We start from the raw sequence: 18527 nt of genomic DNA on the forward strand, positions 1-18527 counted from the left end.
TTTTTTGTTTGTTCTTTTCTATGGTTTGCAAATTTTCTCCAATGAAGACACAGTATTTAGTAATCAGATTAAAATGTTATTAGGGAAAAAGGGCTTCTCAAACTTTAATGTGCATATGAATCAGCTGGGTAATCTTGTTAAAATGCAGATTCTGACTCAGGAGGTCTAGATGGGGCCTGAAAGTCTTCCTTTTTAACAGGCTCCCAGATGATGCTAATGCTACTAGACTGGGACCACACTTGAGCAAGACACTATCAAGAGTATATACTCAATCTTCCTTCTCTAACTATGTAGTATGGCTATTCTTGTAAAACACAGGCAAGTACAAGCTTCTCATTATTACACTTGATATAGTACTTGGCACTGTTAAACACTCCATGGAAACATTTTCTAATTTCAAATCATTTAATATCCCGGTTTCTTAGTTTTACTATAAAGGCTGCTGATTACTCAGATTCTTATAAACAATCATGATAAAAATGTACAGGTAACACTGAAAAGTTCAGTGCCTCTGAAATGTGATATTTATTTACCAGGGTCAGATCAGCATTTCACTGTTTTTGGTTATGGCCACAGGCCTTTAAAATAAATTGCAAAGATCATAATAGAAAAAATTGAGAGAAAGCTTGTTAGTGTAAGACTGTAGTGATATTTAATGTTAATCTAACAAACAACTCAACATTTATTGAGAACTATGCTGGCAATACCAAAATAAATTGACAAATTCTATGCCTTCAAGGAGTTCAAAGTCAAATAGGGGAGAGAGGTAACTTGAGGACTAATGTAATACAATTTTAATACTATAAAATAAAACGTAATAGAAGTGAGTATGATATGAGAACACAGGAAGAGATCATGAATTCTAAAAAGGATAAAGAACAGAGGAACAGAAGAATGCTTTGGTGATTTTGTTACAAAGATAATATGTGAGCAGAGTCTTAAAGTATGAGCAAATCTCACCATTGGCAGTAGTAGGAACAGGAAATTCCAGGTAGAAGAAACATCATAAATAACCACTGTTGTTATAAAAGGATTCCATTGTCTTGACTCTTCATTACCATGTTCACATAGTGACCAAAAGTGTTGGCTCTCATCACTAATTATTAAGAGAAATGCAAATCAAAACCACAATGAGATATCAACTCATACCAGACAAAATGGGTATCATCAAAAAATCTACAAATAACAAATGTTGGAGAGGATGTGGAGAAAAGGAAAGTCTCATAAACTGTTGACGGGAATGTAATTTGGTGCAGCCACTATGGAGAACAGTATGGCAGTTCCTCTAAAAACTAAAAATTGAACTACCATATGATCCAGCAATTCCACTCCTGGGTATATATCCAGAAAAAGTGAAAACAATAATTCGAAAAGATACATGCACCCCAACATTTATAGAAGCACTATTTATAATAACCAAGACATGGAAGCAACCCAAATGTCCATCAACAGACAACTGGGTTAAGAAGATGTGGGGTGTGTATATATATATATACACACACAATAAAATAATACTCAGCCATAAAAAAGAATAAAATACTGCAATTTGCAGCAACATGGACGGACCTAGAGAATATTATGCTTAGAGAAAGACAAGTCTGACTCAGACAGAAACAGAAACAGACTCATAGACACAGAAAACAAACTGGTGGTTACCAAAGGGGAGAGGGAAGGGGTGGAGGACAAATTAGGAATATGGGATTAACATATATTGGGTTGGCCAAAAAGTTCATTCTGGTTTTTTTGTAAGAGCTTATGGAAAAACCCGAACAAACTTTTTGGCCAACCCAATACAGACTACTATATATAAAGTAGATAAGCCACAAGGATTTAAAGTATAGCACAGGGAATTATATCCATTATCTTGAAATAAGCTTATAATGGAATAGAATCTGCAAAAAAATTGAATCACTATGCTGTACACCTGAAATTAACACAAAAATATTGTAAATCAACTACCCTTCAATTAAAAAAAAGGTCCTGAAGAAAAGTGCTAATTCTAAATAAGTGTCCAGCTCCAACAGAAGATGTATAGTAGCTAAATACATTTCCCTATAGTAGAATAAGCAAGTTAACTTTTCCTGTATTATGCTAGTTAAAATTCTTTAGGCTCTCCATTGTATACTCTTGACTCCTTTGTCATAGATTAGGTGACCATAGGTGTGTGGGTTTATCTCTGCACTTTCTATCTTATTCCACTGATCTATATTTCTGTTTTTGTGCCAGTACCATACTGTTTTGATGACCATAACTTTGTAGTATAGTCTGACGTCAGGGAGGCTGATTCCTCCAGCTCCGTTTTTCTTTCTTAAGATTGCTTTGGCTATTCGTGGTCTTTTGTGTTTCCATTCCAATTGTAAAGGTTTTGTTCTAATTCTGTGAAAAATGTCATTGGTAATTTGATAAGGATTGCATTGAACCTGCAGATTGTTTTGGGTAGTATAGTCATTTTCACAATATTGATTCTTAAAGTGGATGTATGTATAACTGATTCACTTTGCTGTACACTTGAAACTAACACAACATTGTAAATCAACTATACTCCAATAAATTTTTTTTAAGAAAAGATAAGGGCTTCCCTGGTGGTGCAGTGGTTGAGAGTCCACCTGCTGATGCAGGGGACACGAGTTCGTGCCCCGGTCCGGGAAGATACCACATGCCGCAGAGCGGCTGGGCCCATGAGCCATGGCCGCTGAGCCTGCGCGTCCGGAGCCTGTGCTCCACAACGGGAGAGGCCACAACAGTGAGAGGCCTGCGTACCGAAAAAAAAAAAAAAGAAAAGAAAAGAGAATGTAGGCGGTCTTTTAGCTTAGAAGTTACAATGATACAGATTTAGTGGACTAAGAAATAAGCATGGGAGTGTACTGCCTTAAAGACTGTATGAGTTTTGGAAAGGTAAAACTAACTAGATAAAGTGGTTTATTACAACCACTTTAGCTCTGATTCTACCTAAAAAAAATCCGTATTCAAAACTGTTCATTTGTTCAATATAGTATTTCAATCTAAGCTTCACTGATACGGATTTGTATCTGCCACAGAAATAGCCTGTCAATTCATGGGAAAGGAGAATAGGTAAAGCATTTGATGGTGTTTGTCTATTCAGTCCTTAAAATATTGTAATTAGACATTAAATTTATAAAGTCCAAGATTTAAAATGTGCAAAACTTCCATTAAGTTCAGCACTATATAACTCAACACACCATTTATGATCAAAGAAAGATTTAAAAGCGAACCAAAATAAATTGGCTAGAAAGAGGACTCAATGAATGTCAATACTCCCATTCATTCTGAGTCAGAATAAAAAGAATTCCTTTATGTTTTTGTTGTGAACTTCAGGTACTTATATGTGCATGGAATCAGCTGTTAAATATTTATGTTATCAAACAGGAATTCCTATTACTTAATTTAGCAGTAAAAGATAAAACATTTAAGGCACCTGGAAACCACTGTGTGGCCTTTATTTTGTATTTCTTCCTATATTTAATGTCACTGGAGAATAAAGAAACTTGGATTAAAATTCTTACATTTCATACATGCCTAGATTGGTAATTAATCTTTACTCAGTAGTTCACAAACCTAATTTTTATAAAATTGCATGTAGTTTCTGTGCTTAGCTGATTTCTTAAATCACACTTTTGGAACAAGCATACTCAGAGAGCTTATCATCAGGAGATATTACATTCCTTTTCCTTGTCAAACAAGTCATGCAAGTAAACTGCTTTAAGTAGCTTTGAAGAATGTGGTTTGTACGAAAACTTCATACTGTCAAAATTCTTTCCATAACTCAAACTATAAATGAATAAAAATCTGTGTTTTCATCACGAAAATAAACCTTGGAATTTTGATACAAAAGGATTCCTCTGTTTCTGTTGTATCCATATTTTCTCCTCTATATCAACACATTCCATAATAAGAAACTAGAACACCATGCTTACCATTCTCATCACTACATATAAAAAATTATTGTGTCTATTTCTATATTTGAGGATATGAAAGAGAAAGTGAAAGAATGCTTGATTCATGAACATTTAGTTACTCTTTAAGCATTTCTTATATCATACCTATCATTTGAACGGCTACAAGGTTTGCACCTAATTTCACTGTGCACTGTGATTCTATTTATTTTATTTTGTGGCATCACCATAAAGAAAAATGTTAACAGCATTTTATCAGTCTGTTTTTTCCAAAAGAAATCATAGCTCATGATATTATCTTCAATTGCTAGATTTTAAAATGTGTCTCAGAAAATGTTACAAGCCCCACACATTTAAAAATGGTGAGAGTATAATTCAAACATAACTTTTAAATATTAAAAGCCCATGATATTCATCCATTTGAGATACATTTACTAAACACCCACTATTTGTAGAAACAGGGATTAGTGTACTAATTCAGTACTGTCCTCATTCCTCACTGAATGTTTAATTAAAAGTCCTTGAAATGCATAAAAATGATTTCCAAAAGGGCTTAGAAGACTGCAATTTAACAGAATAGGGCAAGTAAAATGAATAAAAAACTTTTGTTTCATGGTAAATTTTAATAATATACTATTATTTCAATACTCAACAGTTCATTACCTTGAAGATATTTGAGATTCCTCATCCATCAACTTGCTATATAGTAAGGATTAATTATAAATAATCAAAACCTATAAAGTAAAAAAAAAATTGTACAAATATATGTTCTTTACTTTCTCCCTAAAATAGCTTGAGGAAGGTAAAAAATTCTAATGCAATAAAAAAAAATTCAAATAAACTTCTGCGGAACTATGAAGGTACTATATAAACAAAAGAGTCAATTTTGTAAGCCATTCTTGGTTTTTTGTTGCTTTTCTTTTAGCTGAGTTTTCTTCCTTAAGTGCTATGGAGTATGTAAACAGAAAGAGGCAAAACAGTGCTATTTGGTGATCAAACACACTAAAAAGTACCAAGAGTAATTATATTGTTCCTTTAATTAGAATAACAAAAATACCTTGGGGAGGGTCCAAGGTGAGATGTGGAATGAGGGCACTGGTATTGTTTATATGTGAAATGTAGCCTTTAAAAAGTGCATGTCACAAAAAATCATTACGTATCACCATTTCAGCAAAGCAGTTAAGTCCAAACATTTTACCATGCCTGGAAAGAATGTGATGCATGCATAAACAAGTTTTCCCCCCCATATGAAAGATTCTGATATTTATAATGTTATAAATATAAGATTTCACATAGAATAATCATACTATGCTTTCATATTATAAATCCTGCTTGTTAAACTCAAGTAACTTTCAAACATGCATTTAAAAATAAAATATGGCAAACATAACAAAAATTTAATTATAAATTCAAGAGTCCTTTTGCCCCTTTTGAATATTAAGGCTTATAAATCCAAGATATTTTTTAAAATAAAATGATTATTTTTCTTAAATGTAGGCCTTTCACTTAAGAACAAAAAAAAATTTTTTTAATTAAAAGAAAACATACACTAGAAATGATGTAAGAATTTTGTAGAAAATTTTCCCACTGATATTCAACTTAACTAATCGCATTTAAAACAAAACGATGAGCTATGTGATCCAGCTCAACTTATAATCAAGTTTTTGTAATTTTTTTTCAACTTTACCTTGCAAAATATCCTTGGGCAAATCATAAAGACACCCCCCCACACACACAGTTCTGTGCTTCATTCTAAAACTCCAATTAGCATTTTAGTTTCTAGTTACAGTGTATCATAAAAAAAAAAAAAAAAAAAACTTACTTGATCTGTCCCATAAGGCAGTATGTTCAGAGAAATGAAGGCTGTCATTTTCCAGAGTTGTTTTCTGATCATGTGCAGTACCTTTGGAGTGTCTATGAAATAATCGGCTAGCAAAACCTTCCAATTTCTGAAGAGCAGTTGTACCTGTATACTGATTACAGGGTAGTTCTCTATAAGCTGCCATTCATGTGTATTTACACTTAATTTAAAGTAACTGAAAATATTTCCAGAAGGAGCTCAACAACTTCTTACACAGAAGCCAAGAGCTATGCATGTATCAAACTTCCTGTTTGCAGTGTATTCAAACCACTACTGCTGCTCTGTTTCCTGTTAATATAAAACAGCACATTACTGAGCCTTTCTTAGCACAACTGTTCATCTCAACTAGAGATGAAGATTTTAAAGACTTGCAATATCATCCTAAAAGGCTATGTTTAAGAGTGTTTTAATATTAATATACACGTTAATGAGAACATTAAACATAAAGCTTTACATATGGATAGTAGGCTGAAAAAAATTTTTTAAAAAGGAAAAGTTAAACGTGTATTACAACCCTATACAAACAACTGAAGGCCAAACCACTCTCCAAATATAATATGTTGAAAAGGTTGTGTTTTATCCAGGAAATCAGCTAATACAGATTAGTATAGATTTTATGAATCCTTATAAATAGTTAACTTTTCACTGAAAGCTGGTATGGGATATCACAAAACACCTGCAAAACAAATTTTAACACATAAATTTTAACGAAAAAAATCTGAACTAGCACTTAAAAAAACTCAATGTTGCTAACTCACTGACTAAAGTCTAATATAAAACTATATTTAGTGTGTCAGTATTGCTTACCAAACATAACCTGCTGACAAGTGCGTATCAGCAGTACATTTTCAAACATTCTAAAATTTGAAAAAATTATATAAGATTTAAAATTATATAAAATCAGCCATAGCAAGAAATTTCAATTGAGAGGGAAAAAAATCCTTCTAGTTGACTGAGACATGTTAATTTTTAAACTTAACACTGAGGACTACTGCTTACCTATCCCTGATTTAGGGGTCTCACTTAGAAACAGCTCCTTTGGTTAAAAGTAAACTGTCCATTTGCATGAAAAAAGTAACCTGTGACATTTAACAATGATTCTGAGTACCTGCCTTCTGATACTTATTAAAGGATGAGAAATTTGTGTGGTTTTCTCTTTGGAAGCTTTAAATAAAGGAAAGAAAGAAGGAAGAAAAAAAAGGAAGGAAGGGAGGGAGGGAAGAAGGAAGGAGGGAAAGAAGGAAGGAAGGATATTTTTTAAAATCTATCTAAAAAAAGTCTTCATCAAGATTTTGTGCCTACTGTTTAACAAACAGAATAAATAGAGACAATAATGACAAATAGAATAAATAGGAATAATAATGTAATCAAATTAGGACACAACACACACACACACAGAGGAAACATTGACTAATGAATTTTGCCAAATAACAGCTCATTTGTGTACATTTTATTTTGTATAATAAAATTAGATCAATCTGAACAAACAGGTAACAGTATCTACAACACCAAACTTCTTAAATTGTAGCTTTCTGATAAATATGTGTGTATATAATAATAATTTCTTTATTAACATCTGACTTAATACAAAACAGACCCTGAACAGGTGTCTGCAGTCTTCAATAAACATCTACAGAGGATGAACTGTCTCTGAATGGGCATAAGTGCATAAAATTCCTGAATTCTTTGACTTGCTCTCTTGGTATAAATTCTATTCATCCTCAAGGCTCACCAAAAATGTCACATTTTCACTGAAGTTTCCCACATACTTTCTAGAAAAATAAACTGCTCTCTCCACTGTTTCCAATGATCTTATAATTTTGTTAAAATTTGCTATTTATAAATTTATGTCTCAAATTGTGAATTACTTGAATTCATAAATGCAGTGCATGTGCTAGTTACATACTCAACAAATATATGAAGTATTCAGTTTTAATAAATTAAAGGTCTAAGTAGAATCAAACACTTGAAAATATTTTAATTATATTTATGATAGGATCATATTTGTAAATTATCCAACGACCACCTAGTTGTTCATATATAAAGACAACAGCAATAGAAGTAATGTCACTTAACTTCTTTTTCTCTACGTTCAGTCAGTTACTAAATTTATTCATTCTTTGAGTTTCATTTTTATTAGTGAAAATGTGGATTTCTAAAATAACTTGTTTTCTCTGCTTCCAGTCACTCCTTTCAATCACTCATCTCTGACATATTAACCTCCCCAAAATACTACACTCATGGCATTCCCTTGCCAAAAGTGCAAGCTAATTCTAACATTTCAGCCCCACGATATTTGTTTTTAACACATGTCTAGCCAGATATCCAATGTTGCTTAAGTTTCATACAGATATTCCAGATTTCTAATTAGAAACGAAGATTAATTTATTTAAAGCAATGTATAAGCTTTGTAACAAAATTACTATATCAAGAAGAAGAAAGTAATCTTCACTAGATGAAGAGCTAGAAAATACTACATTTAAAATTTATTCATTTTTCTTCAATAAAACTCTTTATCTGTTACAAAGTCCTTAGAAAAAGTAGACTCTTTAGTCCTTAGAGCAATATTTCTATATATGGTATTGTGACCAGCAAACTGTTGCTATCAAAGTACTTAGGCAATTTGATTTTTATTAAAAAGCACTCTACTGGCATCTACTGCTAGAAAGAAACAATTACAGCTTTAACTAAAACTGAATTCTTTCATAATTCAAATTGTTAATAAGTATATTGCTTGCTATCCTTCCTGATGGTATTTTCAGAACTTGAATTTGTACTGATATCTAGCCATATACCCAAAAATTTCCTGTAATAACATATCTTATATCCTATTAATAGTTTAGTGTATGGTAATAAAACTAGAGAGTAATCAACTTTGAAGTTATCAAGTCCTTATTTTTCATTCTGCATTAATTTTAGAAATTATAATAATTTTCAGAGTTGAAACTCCTTTGATTGCCATAAGGTATCACAAAATATTAGTTTATTTCTTATGTTTAATAATAGTAATGATACCTTACATTTACAAACCATTTTACAACACATAAAATGGTTTCCATTGATTCATCAGATCTTTACAAATGAAGTAAGCAGGACAGGTATTATTATCCTTATTTTCAGATGAGAAAACAAACATAAATATTAAGTGACTTGTGCAAAGTAACCTATGTCTTCTGTCTCCTAAATCAAGGCTCTTTGTACTGACAATAATGATTACCAAAAGTAAAGACTTTTTCAAACAACGGTGGGGAAGTAGGGATAAAAGGATGGTAGGAGGTGGGAATGGTTCTTGGACACACTGTCCAGAGTCTGAGATTCTGCTATGAGAATGTTTTCATTCAGATGGTCACCTTATAGCCATGCAATTTCATTGTCCACATTTATGTTTACAATCACCTTGGGGCCAAGTAGAAGTATGTACTTTAGAGTTTGAAGGTTAAAGAAAAAAACATGGAAGCATATTTTATATGTAAATAATGCATTTGTTCCATGTGGAGGGCAAATGATATGACCATGACCCCTGCTATTCAAATAAAGCGTTTACAGTAATAGTTTTGCCTTTCCCAAAATGGATTCATACATTTTATAAATGGATTCACCTATTTAAGACTGGCTTCTTTCATTTAGCACAGCATAACTAACTGAGCTTCATCCATGTTGTGTGTTTTAAGAGCTTACTAATTTTTTATTGAATAGTATTCCATGGTACTATTCAATAGTATTCCATTGTCAAAAATCAGTTAACCATATCTATGTGGGTCTACTCTGGATTTTCAATGTTGAAAATTTTGGAATTTTGAAATGTTGAAAAATGAAAATTTTCAATGTTGAAAACTGATCTACCTATGTATTGATTCTTTTTCATCAATAGCGTACTGTGTTGGTTACTGTGGCTTTTTAGTAAGTCTTAAATCTGACTGTATAAATCTTTCAACATTTTTTTTTCTGAATTGTTTTGGCTATTATAAGTTTCTTAGCTTTTCCATATAAATTTTAAAAGTCTGTCTATTTCTACAAAACTAATCTTGCTAGGATTTGAGATTATGTTTATTGAGAGAAATCATAACTATACTGAGTCTTTCAATCCATGATCATATTATGTATTTCATTTTTTGATTCATTTTCAATCATCTTTGATTTCTTTCATCAGTGTTTTAGCTTTCAGCATACAGATCCTATACATATTTTGTTAGACTTATACTTAAGCATTTATTATTTTTAAATTGGAGCTATTGTAAATGGTGCTTTAAAAGATATTTACAATTGTTCATTGCCAGTATATAGAAATATGACTTATTTTTATATGCTAACCTTGTATACTGCAACCTTGCTAAACTCACTTATTATATTTAGGAATCTTTTTCTTTTTGTAGATTTCTTGGGATTTTCTATGCAGAAAATCATGTCATTTTCAAACAGATACTTTGGCTAGGACTTCCAGTAGTACATTAAACAAGTGGTAAAAGTGAAGATCCTCGCCTTATTCCCAATCTTAGGAAGAAATGGTTCACTTTCTCATCATTGTCAGCTGTAGAAATTTTTTGTAGATGCCTCTTATTGAGATAAAGAAGTTTCCTTGTATTCCTAGTTAGTTCAGTGTTTTCATATATTACAGGGATGTTGAATTTTATTGAATACTTTTTCAGTATCTGTTGATATGATCATATGGTTTTACTTCTTTAGTCTGCTAATATGGTGTATGACACTTACCAATTAATTCTCAAACATTAAACCAGTCTTGAATTCCCAGGATAAACACCTCTTGCTCTTGGTGTACTAATCTTTTTATATGTGGCTGGATTCACTTTATGAATATTTTATTGAAGATTTATATAAGTTTACAAGATACACTGTTGTGAACTTATTTTTATGTACTGTCTTTGCACGATTTTGATATCAGGTTAAAAATGGTTGCATAAAATAAGTAGGGAAGTATTCTGTCTTTTATTTTCTGGAAGAGACTGTAGGGAACTGGTATCACCTCTTCCTGAAATTTTTGATAATATTTGTCAGGAAAACTATTTGGGCCAGTAGTTCGTTTTTGGAAGGCCACAAATACTAATTCAATTTCTTCAATAGATATACTATTCAGTTATCTATATCAGCTTCAATGAATATTGGTAGTTTTTGTCTTTCAAGAAAGATCTATTTCAACTAAGTTGTCAAATTCACGTGCATAAAGTTGTTTCTAAAATCCCCTTATTAGCCTTTAAATGTCTGTGGCATCTGTAGTTATATCCCTTCCTTCATTCCTGATATTGGTAATTTGCCTTCTCTTTTTTGGTCAGTCTGGTGAAAGGATTCTAATTTTTTATCTTTTTTAAAGAACCACCTTTTGTTTTCATTGATTTTCTCTATCATTTTTGCCATTTTCAGTTTCATAAATTCCTGTTCTTATCTTTTCCCCTTTCCTCTACTTTCTTTGGCTTTATTTTGCTCTTTTTCTAGTTTCATAATGTGGAAATTCAGATTATTTCCCTCTGAACAATGATATAGTACATCTAAAAAATTCTGAAACACTGAATTTTTTTAAATCTTTATTTATTTTATTAGTCATCCATTTTATACACATCAGTGTATAAAATGTCAATCCCAATCTCCAACCTCATCACACCACAACCGCCACCCCCCACCACTTTCCCCCCTTGGTGTCCATACATTTTTCCTCTACTTCTGTGTCTCAATTTCTGCCCTGCAAACTGGTTCATCTGTACTATTTTCTAGATTCCACATATATGCGTTAATATACGATATTTGTTTTTCCCTTTCTGACTTCAATCTGTATGACAGTCTCTAGATGCATCCACGTCTCTACAAATGATCCAATTTAACTCCTTTTATGGCTGAGTAATATTCCATTATATATATATACCACATCTTCTTTATCCATTCATCAGTCAACGGGCATTTAGGTTGTTTCCAAGACCTGGCTATTGTAAAAGGTGTTGCAACAAACATTGTGGTGCATCTGTCTTTTTGAATTATGGTTTTCTCTGTGTGTATGCCCAGTAGTGGGATTCCTAGGTCATATGGTAATTCTATTTTTAGTTCTTTAAGGAACCTCCATACTTTCTCCATAGTGGCTGTATCAATTTACATTACCAACAACAGTGCAAGAGGGTTCCCTTTTCTCCACACCCTCTCCAGCATTTGTTGCTTGTAGATTTTCTGATGATGCCCAATCTACCTGGTGTGAGGTGATACCTCACTGTAGTTTTGCTTTGAATTTCTCTAATAATTAGTGATGTTAAGCAGCTTTTCATGTGCTTCTTGGTCATTGGTATGTCTTCTTTGGAAAAATATATATTTAGGTCTTCTGCCCATTGTTGGATTGGTTTTTTTTTGGTTGTTGTTTTTTGTTGTTTGTTTTTTTGCGGTACGCGGGCCTCTCACTGTTGTGGCCTCTCCCTTTGCGGAGCACAGGCTCCGTACACACAGGCTCAGCAGCCATGGCTCATGGGCCTAGCCACTCCGCGGCATGTAGGATCTTCCCACACCGGGGCACGAACCCGTGTCCACTGTTTCGGCAGGCGGACTCTCAGCCACTGCGCCACCAGGGAAGCCTGGGTTGTTTTTTTTTTTTAATATTGAACTGCATGAGCTGTTTATATATTTTGGAGATTGATCCTTTGTCCGATGTTTCATTTGCAAATACTTTCTCCCATTCTGAGGGTTGTCTTTTTGTCTTGTTTATGGTTTCCTTTGCTGTGCAAAAGCTTTTAAGTTTCATTAGGTCTCATTTATTTTTGGTATTATTTCCATTACTCTAGGAGGTGGATCAAAACATATCTTGCTGTGATTTATATCAAAGAGTGCTCTTCCTATGTTTTCCTCCAAGAGTTTTATAGTGCCCAGTCTTAAATTTAGGTCTCTAATCCATTTTGAGTTTATTTTTGTGTATGGTGCTAGGGAGTGTTCTAATTTCATTCTTTTACATGGAGCTGTCCAATTTTCCCAGCACCACTTACAAGAGACTGTCTTTTCTCCATTGTATATACTTGCCTCCTTTGTCATAGATTAGTTGACCATAGGTGCATGGTTTTATCTCTAGGCTTTCTATCCTGTTCCATTGATCTATTTCTGTTTTTGTACGATATCATATTGTCTTGATTACTGTAGCTTTGTACTGTAGTCTGAAGACAGGGAATTTGATTCCTCCAGCTCCGTTTTTTTCCCTCAAGGCTGCTTTGGCTATTCGGGGTCTTTTGTGTCTCCATACAAATTTTAAAATTTTTTGTTCTAGTTCTATAAAAAATGCCATTGGTAACTTGATAGGGATTGCATTGAATCTGTAGATTGCTTTGGGTAGTATAGTCTTTTTCACAATATTGATTCTTCTAATCCAAGAACATGGTATATCTCTCCATCTGTTGGTATCATCTTTCATTTTTTTCATCAGTATCTGAAGTTTTCTGCATACAGGTCTTTTGTCTCCCTAGGTAGGTTTGTTCCTAGGTATTTTATTCTTTTTGTTGCAATGGTAAATGGGAGTGTTTCCTTAAGTTCACTTTCAGATTTTTCATCATTAGTGTATAGGAATGCAAGAGATTTCTGTGCATTAATTTTGTATCCTGCAACTTTACCAAATTCATTGATTAGCTCTAGTAGTTTTCTGGTGGCATCTTTAGGATTCTCCATGTATAATATCATGTCATCTGCAATCAGTGACAGTTTTACTTCTTATTTTCCAATTTGCATTCCTTTTATTTTTCTCCTCTGATTGCTGTGTCTACGACTTCCAAAACTATGTTGAATAACAGGGGTGAGAGTGAACATCCTGCTCTGTTCCTGATCTTAGAGGAAATGCTTTCAGTTTTTCACCATTGAGAATGATGTTTGCTGTGGGTTTGTCATATATGGCCTTTTATGTTGAAGTAGGTTCCCTCTATGCCCACTTTCTGGAGAGGTTTTATCGTAAATGGGTGTTGAATTTTGTCAAAAGCTTTTTCTGCATCTATTGAGATGATCATATGGTTTTTCGTCTTCAATTTGTTAATATGGTGTATCAAATTGATTGATTTGCATATATTGAAGAATCCTTGCATATCTGGGATAAATCCCACTTGACCATGGTGTATGATCCTTTTAATGTGTTGTTGGATTCTGTTTGCTAGTATTTTGTTGAGGATTTTTGCATCTATATTCATCAGTGATATTGGTAATTTTCTTTTTTGTAGTACCTTTTTCTGGTTTTGGTATCAGGGTGATGGTGGCCTCGTAGAATTAGTTTGGAAGTTTTCCTTCCTCTGAAATTTTTCTGAAGAGTTTGAGAAGGATGGGAGTTAGCTCTTCTCGAAATGTTTGATAGAATTCACCTGTGAAGCCATCTAGTCCTGTACTTTTGTTTGCTGGAAGATTTTTAATCACAGTTTCAATTTCATTACTTGTGATTGGGCTGGTCATATTTTCTGTTTCTTCCTGGTTCAGTCTTGGAAGGTTATATCTTCTTAAGAATTTGTCCATTTCTTCCAGGTTGTCCATTTTATTGGCATAGAGTTGCTTGTAGTAGTCTCTTAGGATGCTTTGTATTTCTGCCATGTCTGTTGTAACATCTCCTTTTTCATTTCCAATTATATTGATTTGAGTCCTCTCCCTCTTTTTCTTAATGAGTCTGGCTAATGGTTTATCAATTTTGTTTATCTTCTCAAAGAACCAGCTTTTAGTTTTATTGATCTTTGCTATTGTTCTCTTTGTTTCTATTTCATTTATTTCTGCTCTGATCTTTATGATTTCTTTCCTTCTGCTAACGTTGGATTTTGTTTGTTCTTCTTTCTCTAGTTCCTTAAGGTGTAACGTTAGATTGTTTATTTAAGATTGTTTCTTGAGGTAGGCTTGTATAGCTATAAACTTCCCTCTTAGAACAGCTTTTGCTGCATCCCATAGGTTTTGAGTCATCGTGTTTTCATTGTCATTTTTCTCTAGGTATTTTTTGATTTCTTCTTTGATTTCTTCAGTGATCTCTTGGTTATTTAGTAACGTATTGTTTAGCCTCCATGTGTTTGTGTTTTTTACGTTTTTTTCCCTGTAATTGATTTCTAATCTCATAGCGTTGTGGTCAGAAAAGATGTTTGATATGATTTCAATTTTCTTAAAATTACTGAGGCTTGATTTGTGACCCAAGATGTGATCTATCCTGGAGAATGTTCCGTGCACACTTGAGAAGAAAGTGTAATCCGCTCTTTTTGGATGGAATATCCTATAAATATCAATTAAATCTATCTGGTCTATTGTGTCATTTAAAGCTTGTGTTTCCTTATTAATTTTTATTGGTTGCTCTGTCCTTTGGTTTAAGTGAGGTGTTAAAGTCCCCCACTATTAGTGTTACTGCTATTTCCTCTCTTATAGCTGTTAGCAGTTGCCTTATGTATTGAGGTGCTCCTATGTTGGGTGCATACATATTTATAATTGTTATATCTTCTTCTAGGATTGATCCCTTGATCATTATCTAGTGTCCGTCTTTGTCTTTTGTAACATTCTTTTTTTTAAAGTCTATTTTATCTGATATGAGTATTGCTACTCCAGCTTTCTTTTGATTTCCATTTGCATGGAATATCTTTTTCCATCCCCTCACTTTCAGTCTGTATGTGTCCCTAGGTCTGAAGTGGGGCTCTTGTAGACAGCACATATATGGGTCTTGGTTTTGTATCCATTCAGCGAGCTTGTGTCTTTTGGTTGGAGCATTTAATCCATTCATGTTTATGGTAATTATCGATATGTATGTTCCTATGACCACTTTCTTAATTGCTTTGGGTTTGTTTTTGTAGGTCCTTTTCTTCTCTTGTGTTTCTCACTTAGAGAAGTTCCTTTAGCATTTGTTGTAGAGCTGGTTTGGTAGTGCTGAATTCTCTTAGCTTTTGCTTGTCTGTAAATCATTTGATTTCTCCATCGAATCTGAATGAGATCCTTGCCGGGTAGAGTAATCTTGGTTGTAGGTTCTTCCCTTTCATCACATTAAGCATATCATGCCACTCCTTTCTGGCTTGTAGAGTTTCTGCTGAAAGATCAGCTGTTAACGTTATGGGGATTCCCTTGTATGTTATTTGATGATTTTCCCTTGCTGCTTTCAATAATTTTTCTCTTTAATTTTGATTATTATGTATTTTGGCGTGTTTCTCCTTGGTTTTATCCTCCCTGGGACTCTCTGCACTTCCTGGACTTGGGTAGCTATTTCCTTTCCCATGTTAGGGAAGTTTTTGACTATAATCTCTTCAAATATTTTCTTGGGTCCTTTCTCTCTCTCTCTTCTCCTTCTGGGACCCCTATAATGCAAATGTTGTTGCGTTTAATGTTGTCCCAGAGGTCTCCTAGGCTGTCTTCATTTCTTTTTATTCTTTTTTCTTTATTCTGTTCCGCAGCAGTGAATTCCACCATTCTGTCTTCCAGGTCACTTATCCGTTCTTCTGCCTCAGTTATTCTGCTATTGATTCCTTCTAGTGTGTATTTCATTTCAGTTATTGTATTGTTCATCTCTGTTTGTTTGTTCTTTAATTCTTCTAGATCTTTGTTAAACATGTCTTGCATCTTCTCCATCTTTGCCTCCATTCTTTTTCCGAGGTGCTGGATCATCTTCACTATCATTATTCTGAATTCTTTTTTTGGAAGATTGCCTATCTCCATTTCATTCAGTTGTTTTTCTGGGGTTTTATCTTGTTCCTTCATCGGGTACATTGCCCTCTGCCTTTTCATCCTGTCTATCTTTCTGTGAATGTGTGTGCAGTTCCTCACGCTGCAGGATTGTAGTTCTTCTTGCTTATGCTGTCTGCCCTCTGGTGGATGAGGCTATCTAAGAGGCTTGTGTAAGTTTCCTGATGGGAGGGACTGGCGGTGGGTAGAGCTGGCTGTTGCTCTGATGGGCAGAGCTCAGTAAAACTTTAATCTGCTTGTATGCTGATGGGTGGGGCTGGGTTCCCTCCCTGTTGGTTGTTTGGCCTGAGGCGACCCAACACTGGAGCCTACCCAGGGCTGTTTAGTTGGGCTAATGGCGGATTCTGGGAGGGCTCACACCAAGGAGTACTTCGCAGAACTTCTGCTCCCAGTGTCCTTGTCCCTTGTTGAACCACAGCTGCCCCCGCCTCTGCAGGAGACCCTCTAACACTAGCAGGTAGGTCTGGTTCAGTCTCCTACATGGTCCCTGCTCCTTCCCCTGGGTCCCGATGTGCACACTACTTTGTGTGTGCCCTCCAAGAGTGGAGTCTCTGTCCCCCCCGCCCCCCCCCTGTCCTGCCGAAGTCCTGCAATCAAATCCCACTAGCCTTCAAAGTCTGATTCTCTAGGAATTCCTCCTCCCATTGTCAGACCCCCAGGTTGGGAAGCCTGAAGTGTGGCTCAGAACCTTCACTCCAGTGGGTGGACTTCTGTGGTATTAGTGTTCTCCAGTTTGTGAGTCACCCACCCAGTTATGGGATTTGATTTTATTGTGATAGCGCCCCTCCTGTCTCATTGAGGCTTCTCCTTTGTCTTTGCAAGTGAGGTATCTTTTTTGGTGAATTCCAGTGTCTTCTTGTTGATGACTGTTCAGCATTTAGTTGTGATTCCGGTGTTTTCGAAAGAGGGAGTGAGAGCACGTCTCTCTACTCTGCCATTTTGATCCAATCTCCCGCCATCTTCAATCTCCTGCATTTTCATTTTCATTCAGTACAAAAAATATTTTCTAGTTTCCCTTAAGACTTTATCTTTATCTTTGGATTATTTAGACGTGTGCTGTTTAAATTAACAAATATATGAGAATTTTCTTCATATCTTTCTGTTATTGATTTCTAGTTAGTCCCATTATGGTCAGAGAACATATTCTGCATGATTTTTAATTTTTTTTTAACTGTTAAGGTTTGTCTTATGACCCTGGATATGGTCTCTGATGGTGAATGTTCCATGTACATTTGAAGAGTGTCTTCTATTGTTATTAAGTAGAATACACTACAAATGTCAGTTAAGTCAATTGGGCTGATGGTATTGTTCAGGTCTTCTATATCCTTCTGGATTTTGTTTAATTGGTCTATAGATTACTGAGAGATGATTATAGAAGTCTTCAACTTTGTAGATTTTGGTACTTCTCTCTTCTCAGCTGTATTAGTTTTTGTTTCACATATATTGAAGCTCTGTTATTAGATTAATTTACATTTAGGATTGTTCTTTTTATTGAATTGACATTTTTAGCATTATAAATGTCTGTCTTTAATCCTGGATAATCTTGGCACCAGAAGCTTTCATTTGATAGTGTTTGGATAGCATATCTCTCCCCCCACCCCCAATTATCAGTATATTTAGACTTCTTCTACGCAGCACATAGCTGGGTCTTGACCATTTACATTTAATGTAATAGTTGGTATAATTGGATTTAGGTCTATTGTTCTGTTATTTTCTGTTTGTCCCCTATTCTTAAAAAGAAAAAGCTTTAATAAATATAAATGACATACAATAAACTGCAAATATTCGAAGTGTAGCATTTGATGTTTTGCTGTATAAATACAATGGTGAAAGTATCACCACAATCAAGAAAATGAATATATCCATAACCTCCAAAACTTTTCTCAGAACTCTTCATGATCTCTCCCTCCTGACATTCCAAATCCCCAGGCAATGGATATTTTTTATAATATAATTTACATTTTTCAAGACTTTTATATAAAATGGGATTTTGTTAAAATGAACTTTTTTTTTTTTTTTTGCGGTATGCGGAACTCTCACTGCCATGGCCTCTCCCGTTGCGGAGCACAGGCTCTGGACGCGCAGGCTCAGCGGCCATGGCTCACGGG

General features: G+C 34.3%; 1 protein-coding gene across 2 annotated transcripts in view; it reads right to left on the bottom strand.

Moving 5' to 3' along the window:
- Nucleotides 1–18527, bottom strand: part of PRKACB (protein kinase cAMP-activated catalytic subunit beta) — a gene marked incomplete at its 5' end in the record, with an annotated part of 145016 nt that overhangs the window by 76057 nt on the left and 50432 nt on the right. The window contains one exon of one of the 2 annotated variants that reach the window (XM_082664353.1): nt 5737–5920. The exons of the other annotated variant lie outside the window; for it this stretch is intronic. Coding sequence (XP_082520479.1) covers nt 5737–5920 — 184 coding nt within the window. Of the gene's footprint in view, nt 1–5736; nt 5921–18527 lie in introns of those variants that run through there. 2 annotated transcript variants of the gene reach the window in all.

Source organism: Grampus griseus (genome assembly GCF_964374135.1).
Source record: "Grampus griseus genome assembly, chromosome: 1".
Taxonomy (NCBI): Eukaryota; Metazoa; Chordata; class Mammalia; order Artiodactyla; family Delphinidae; genus Grampus; species Grampus griseus.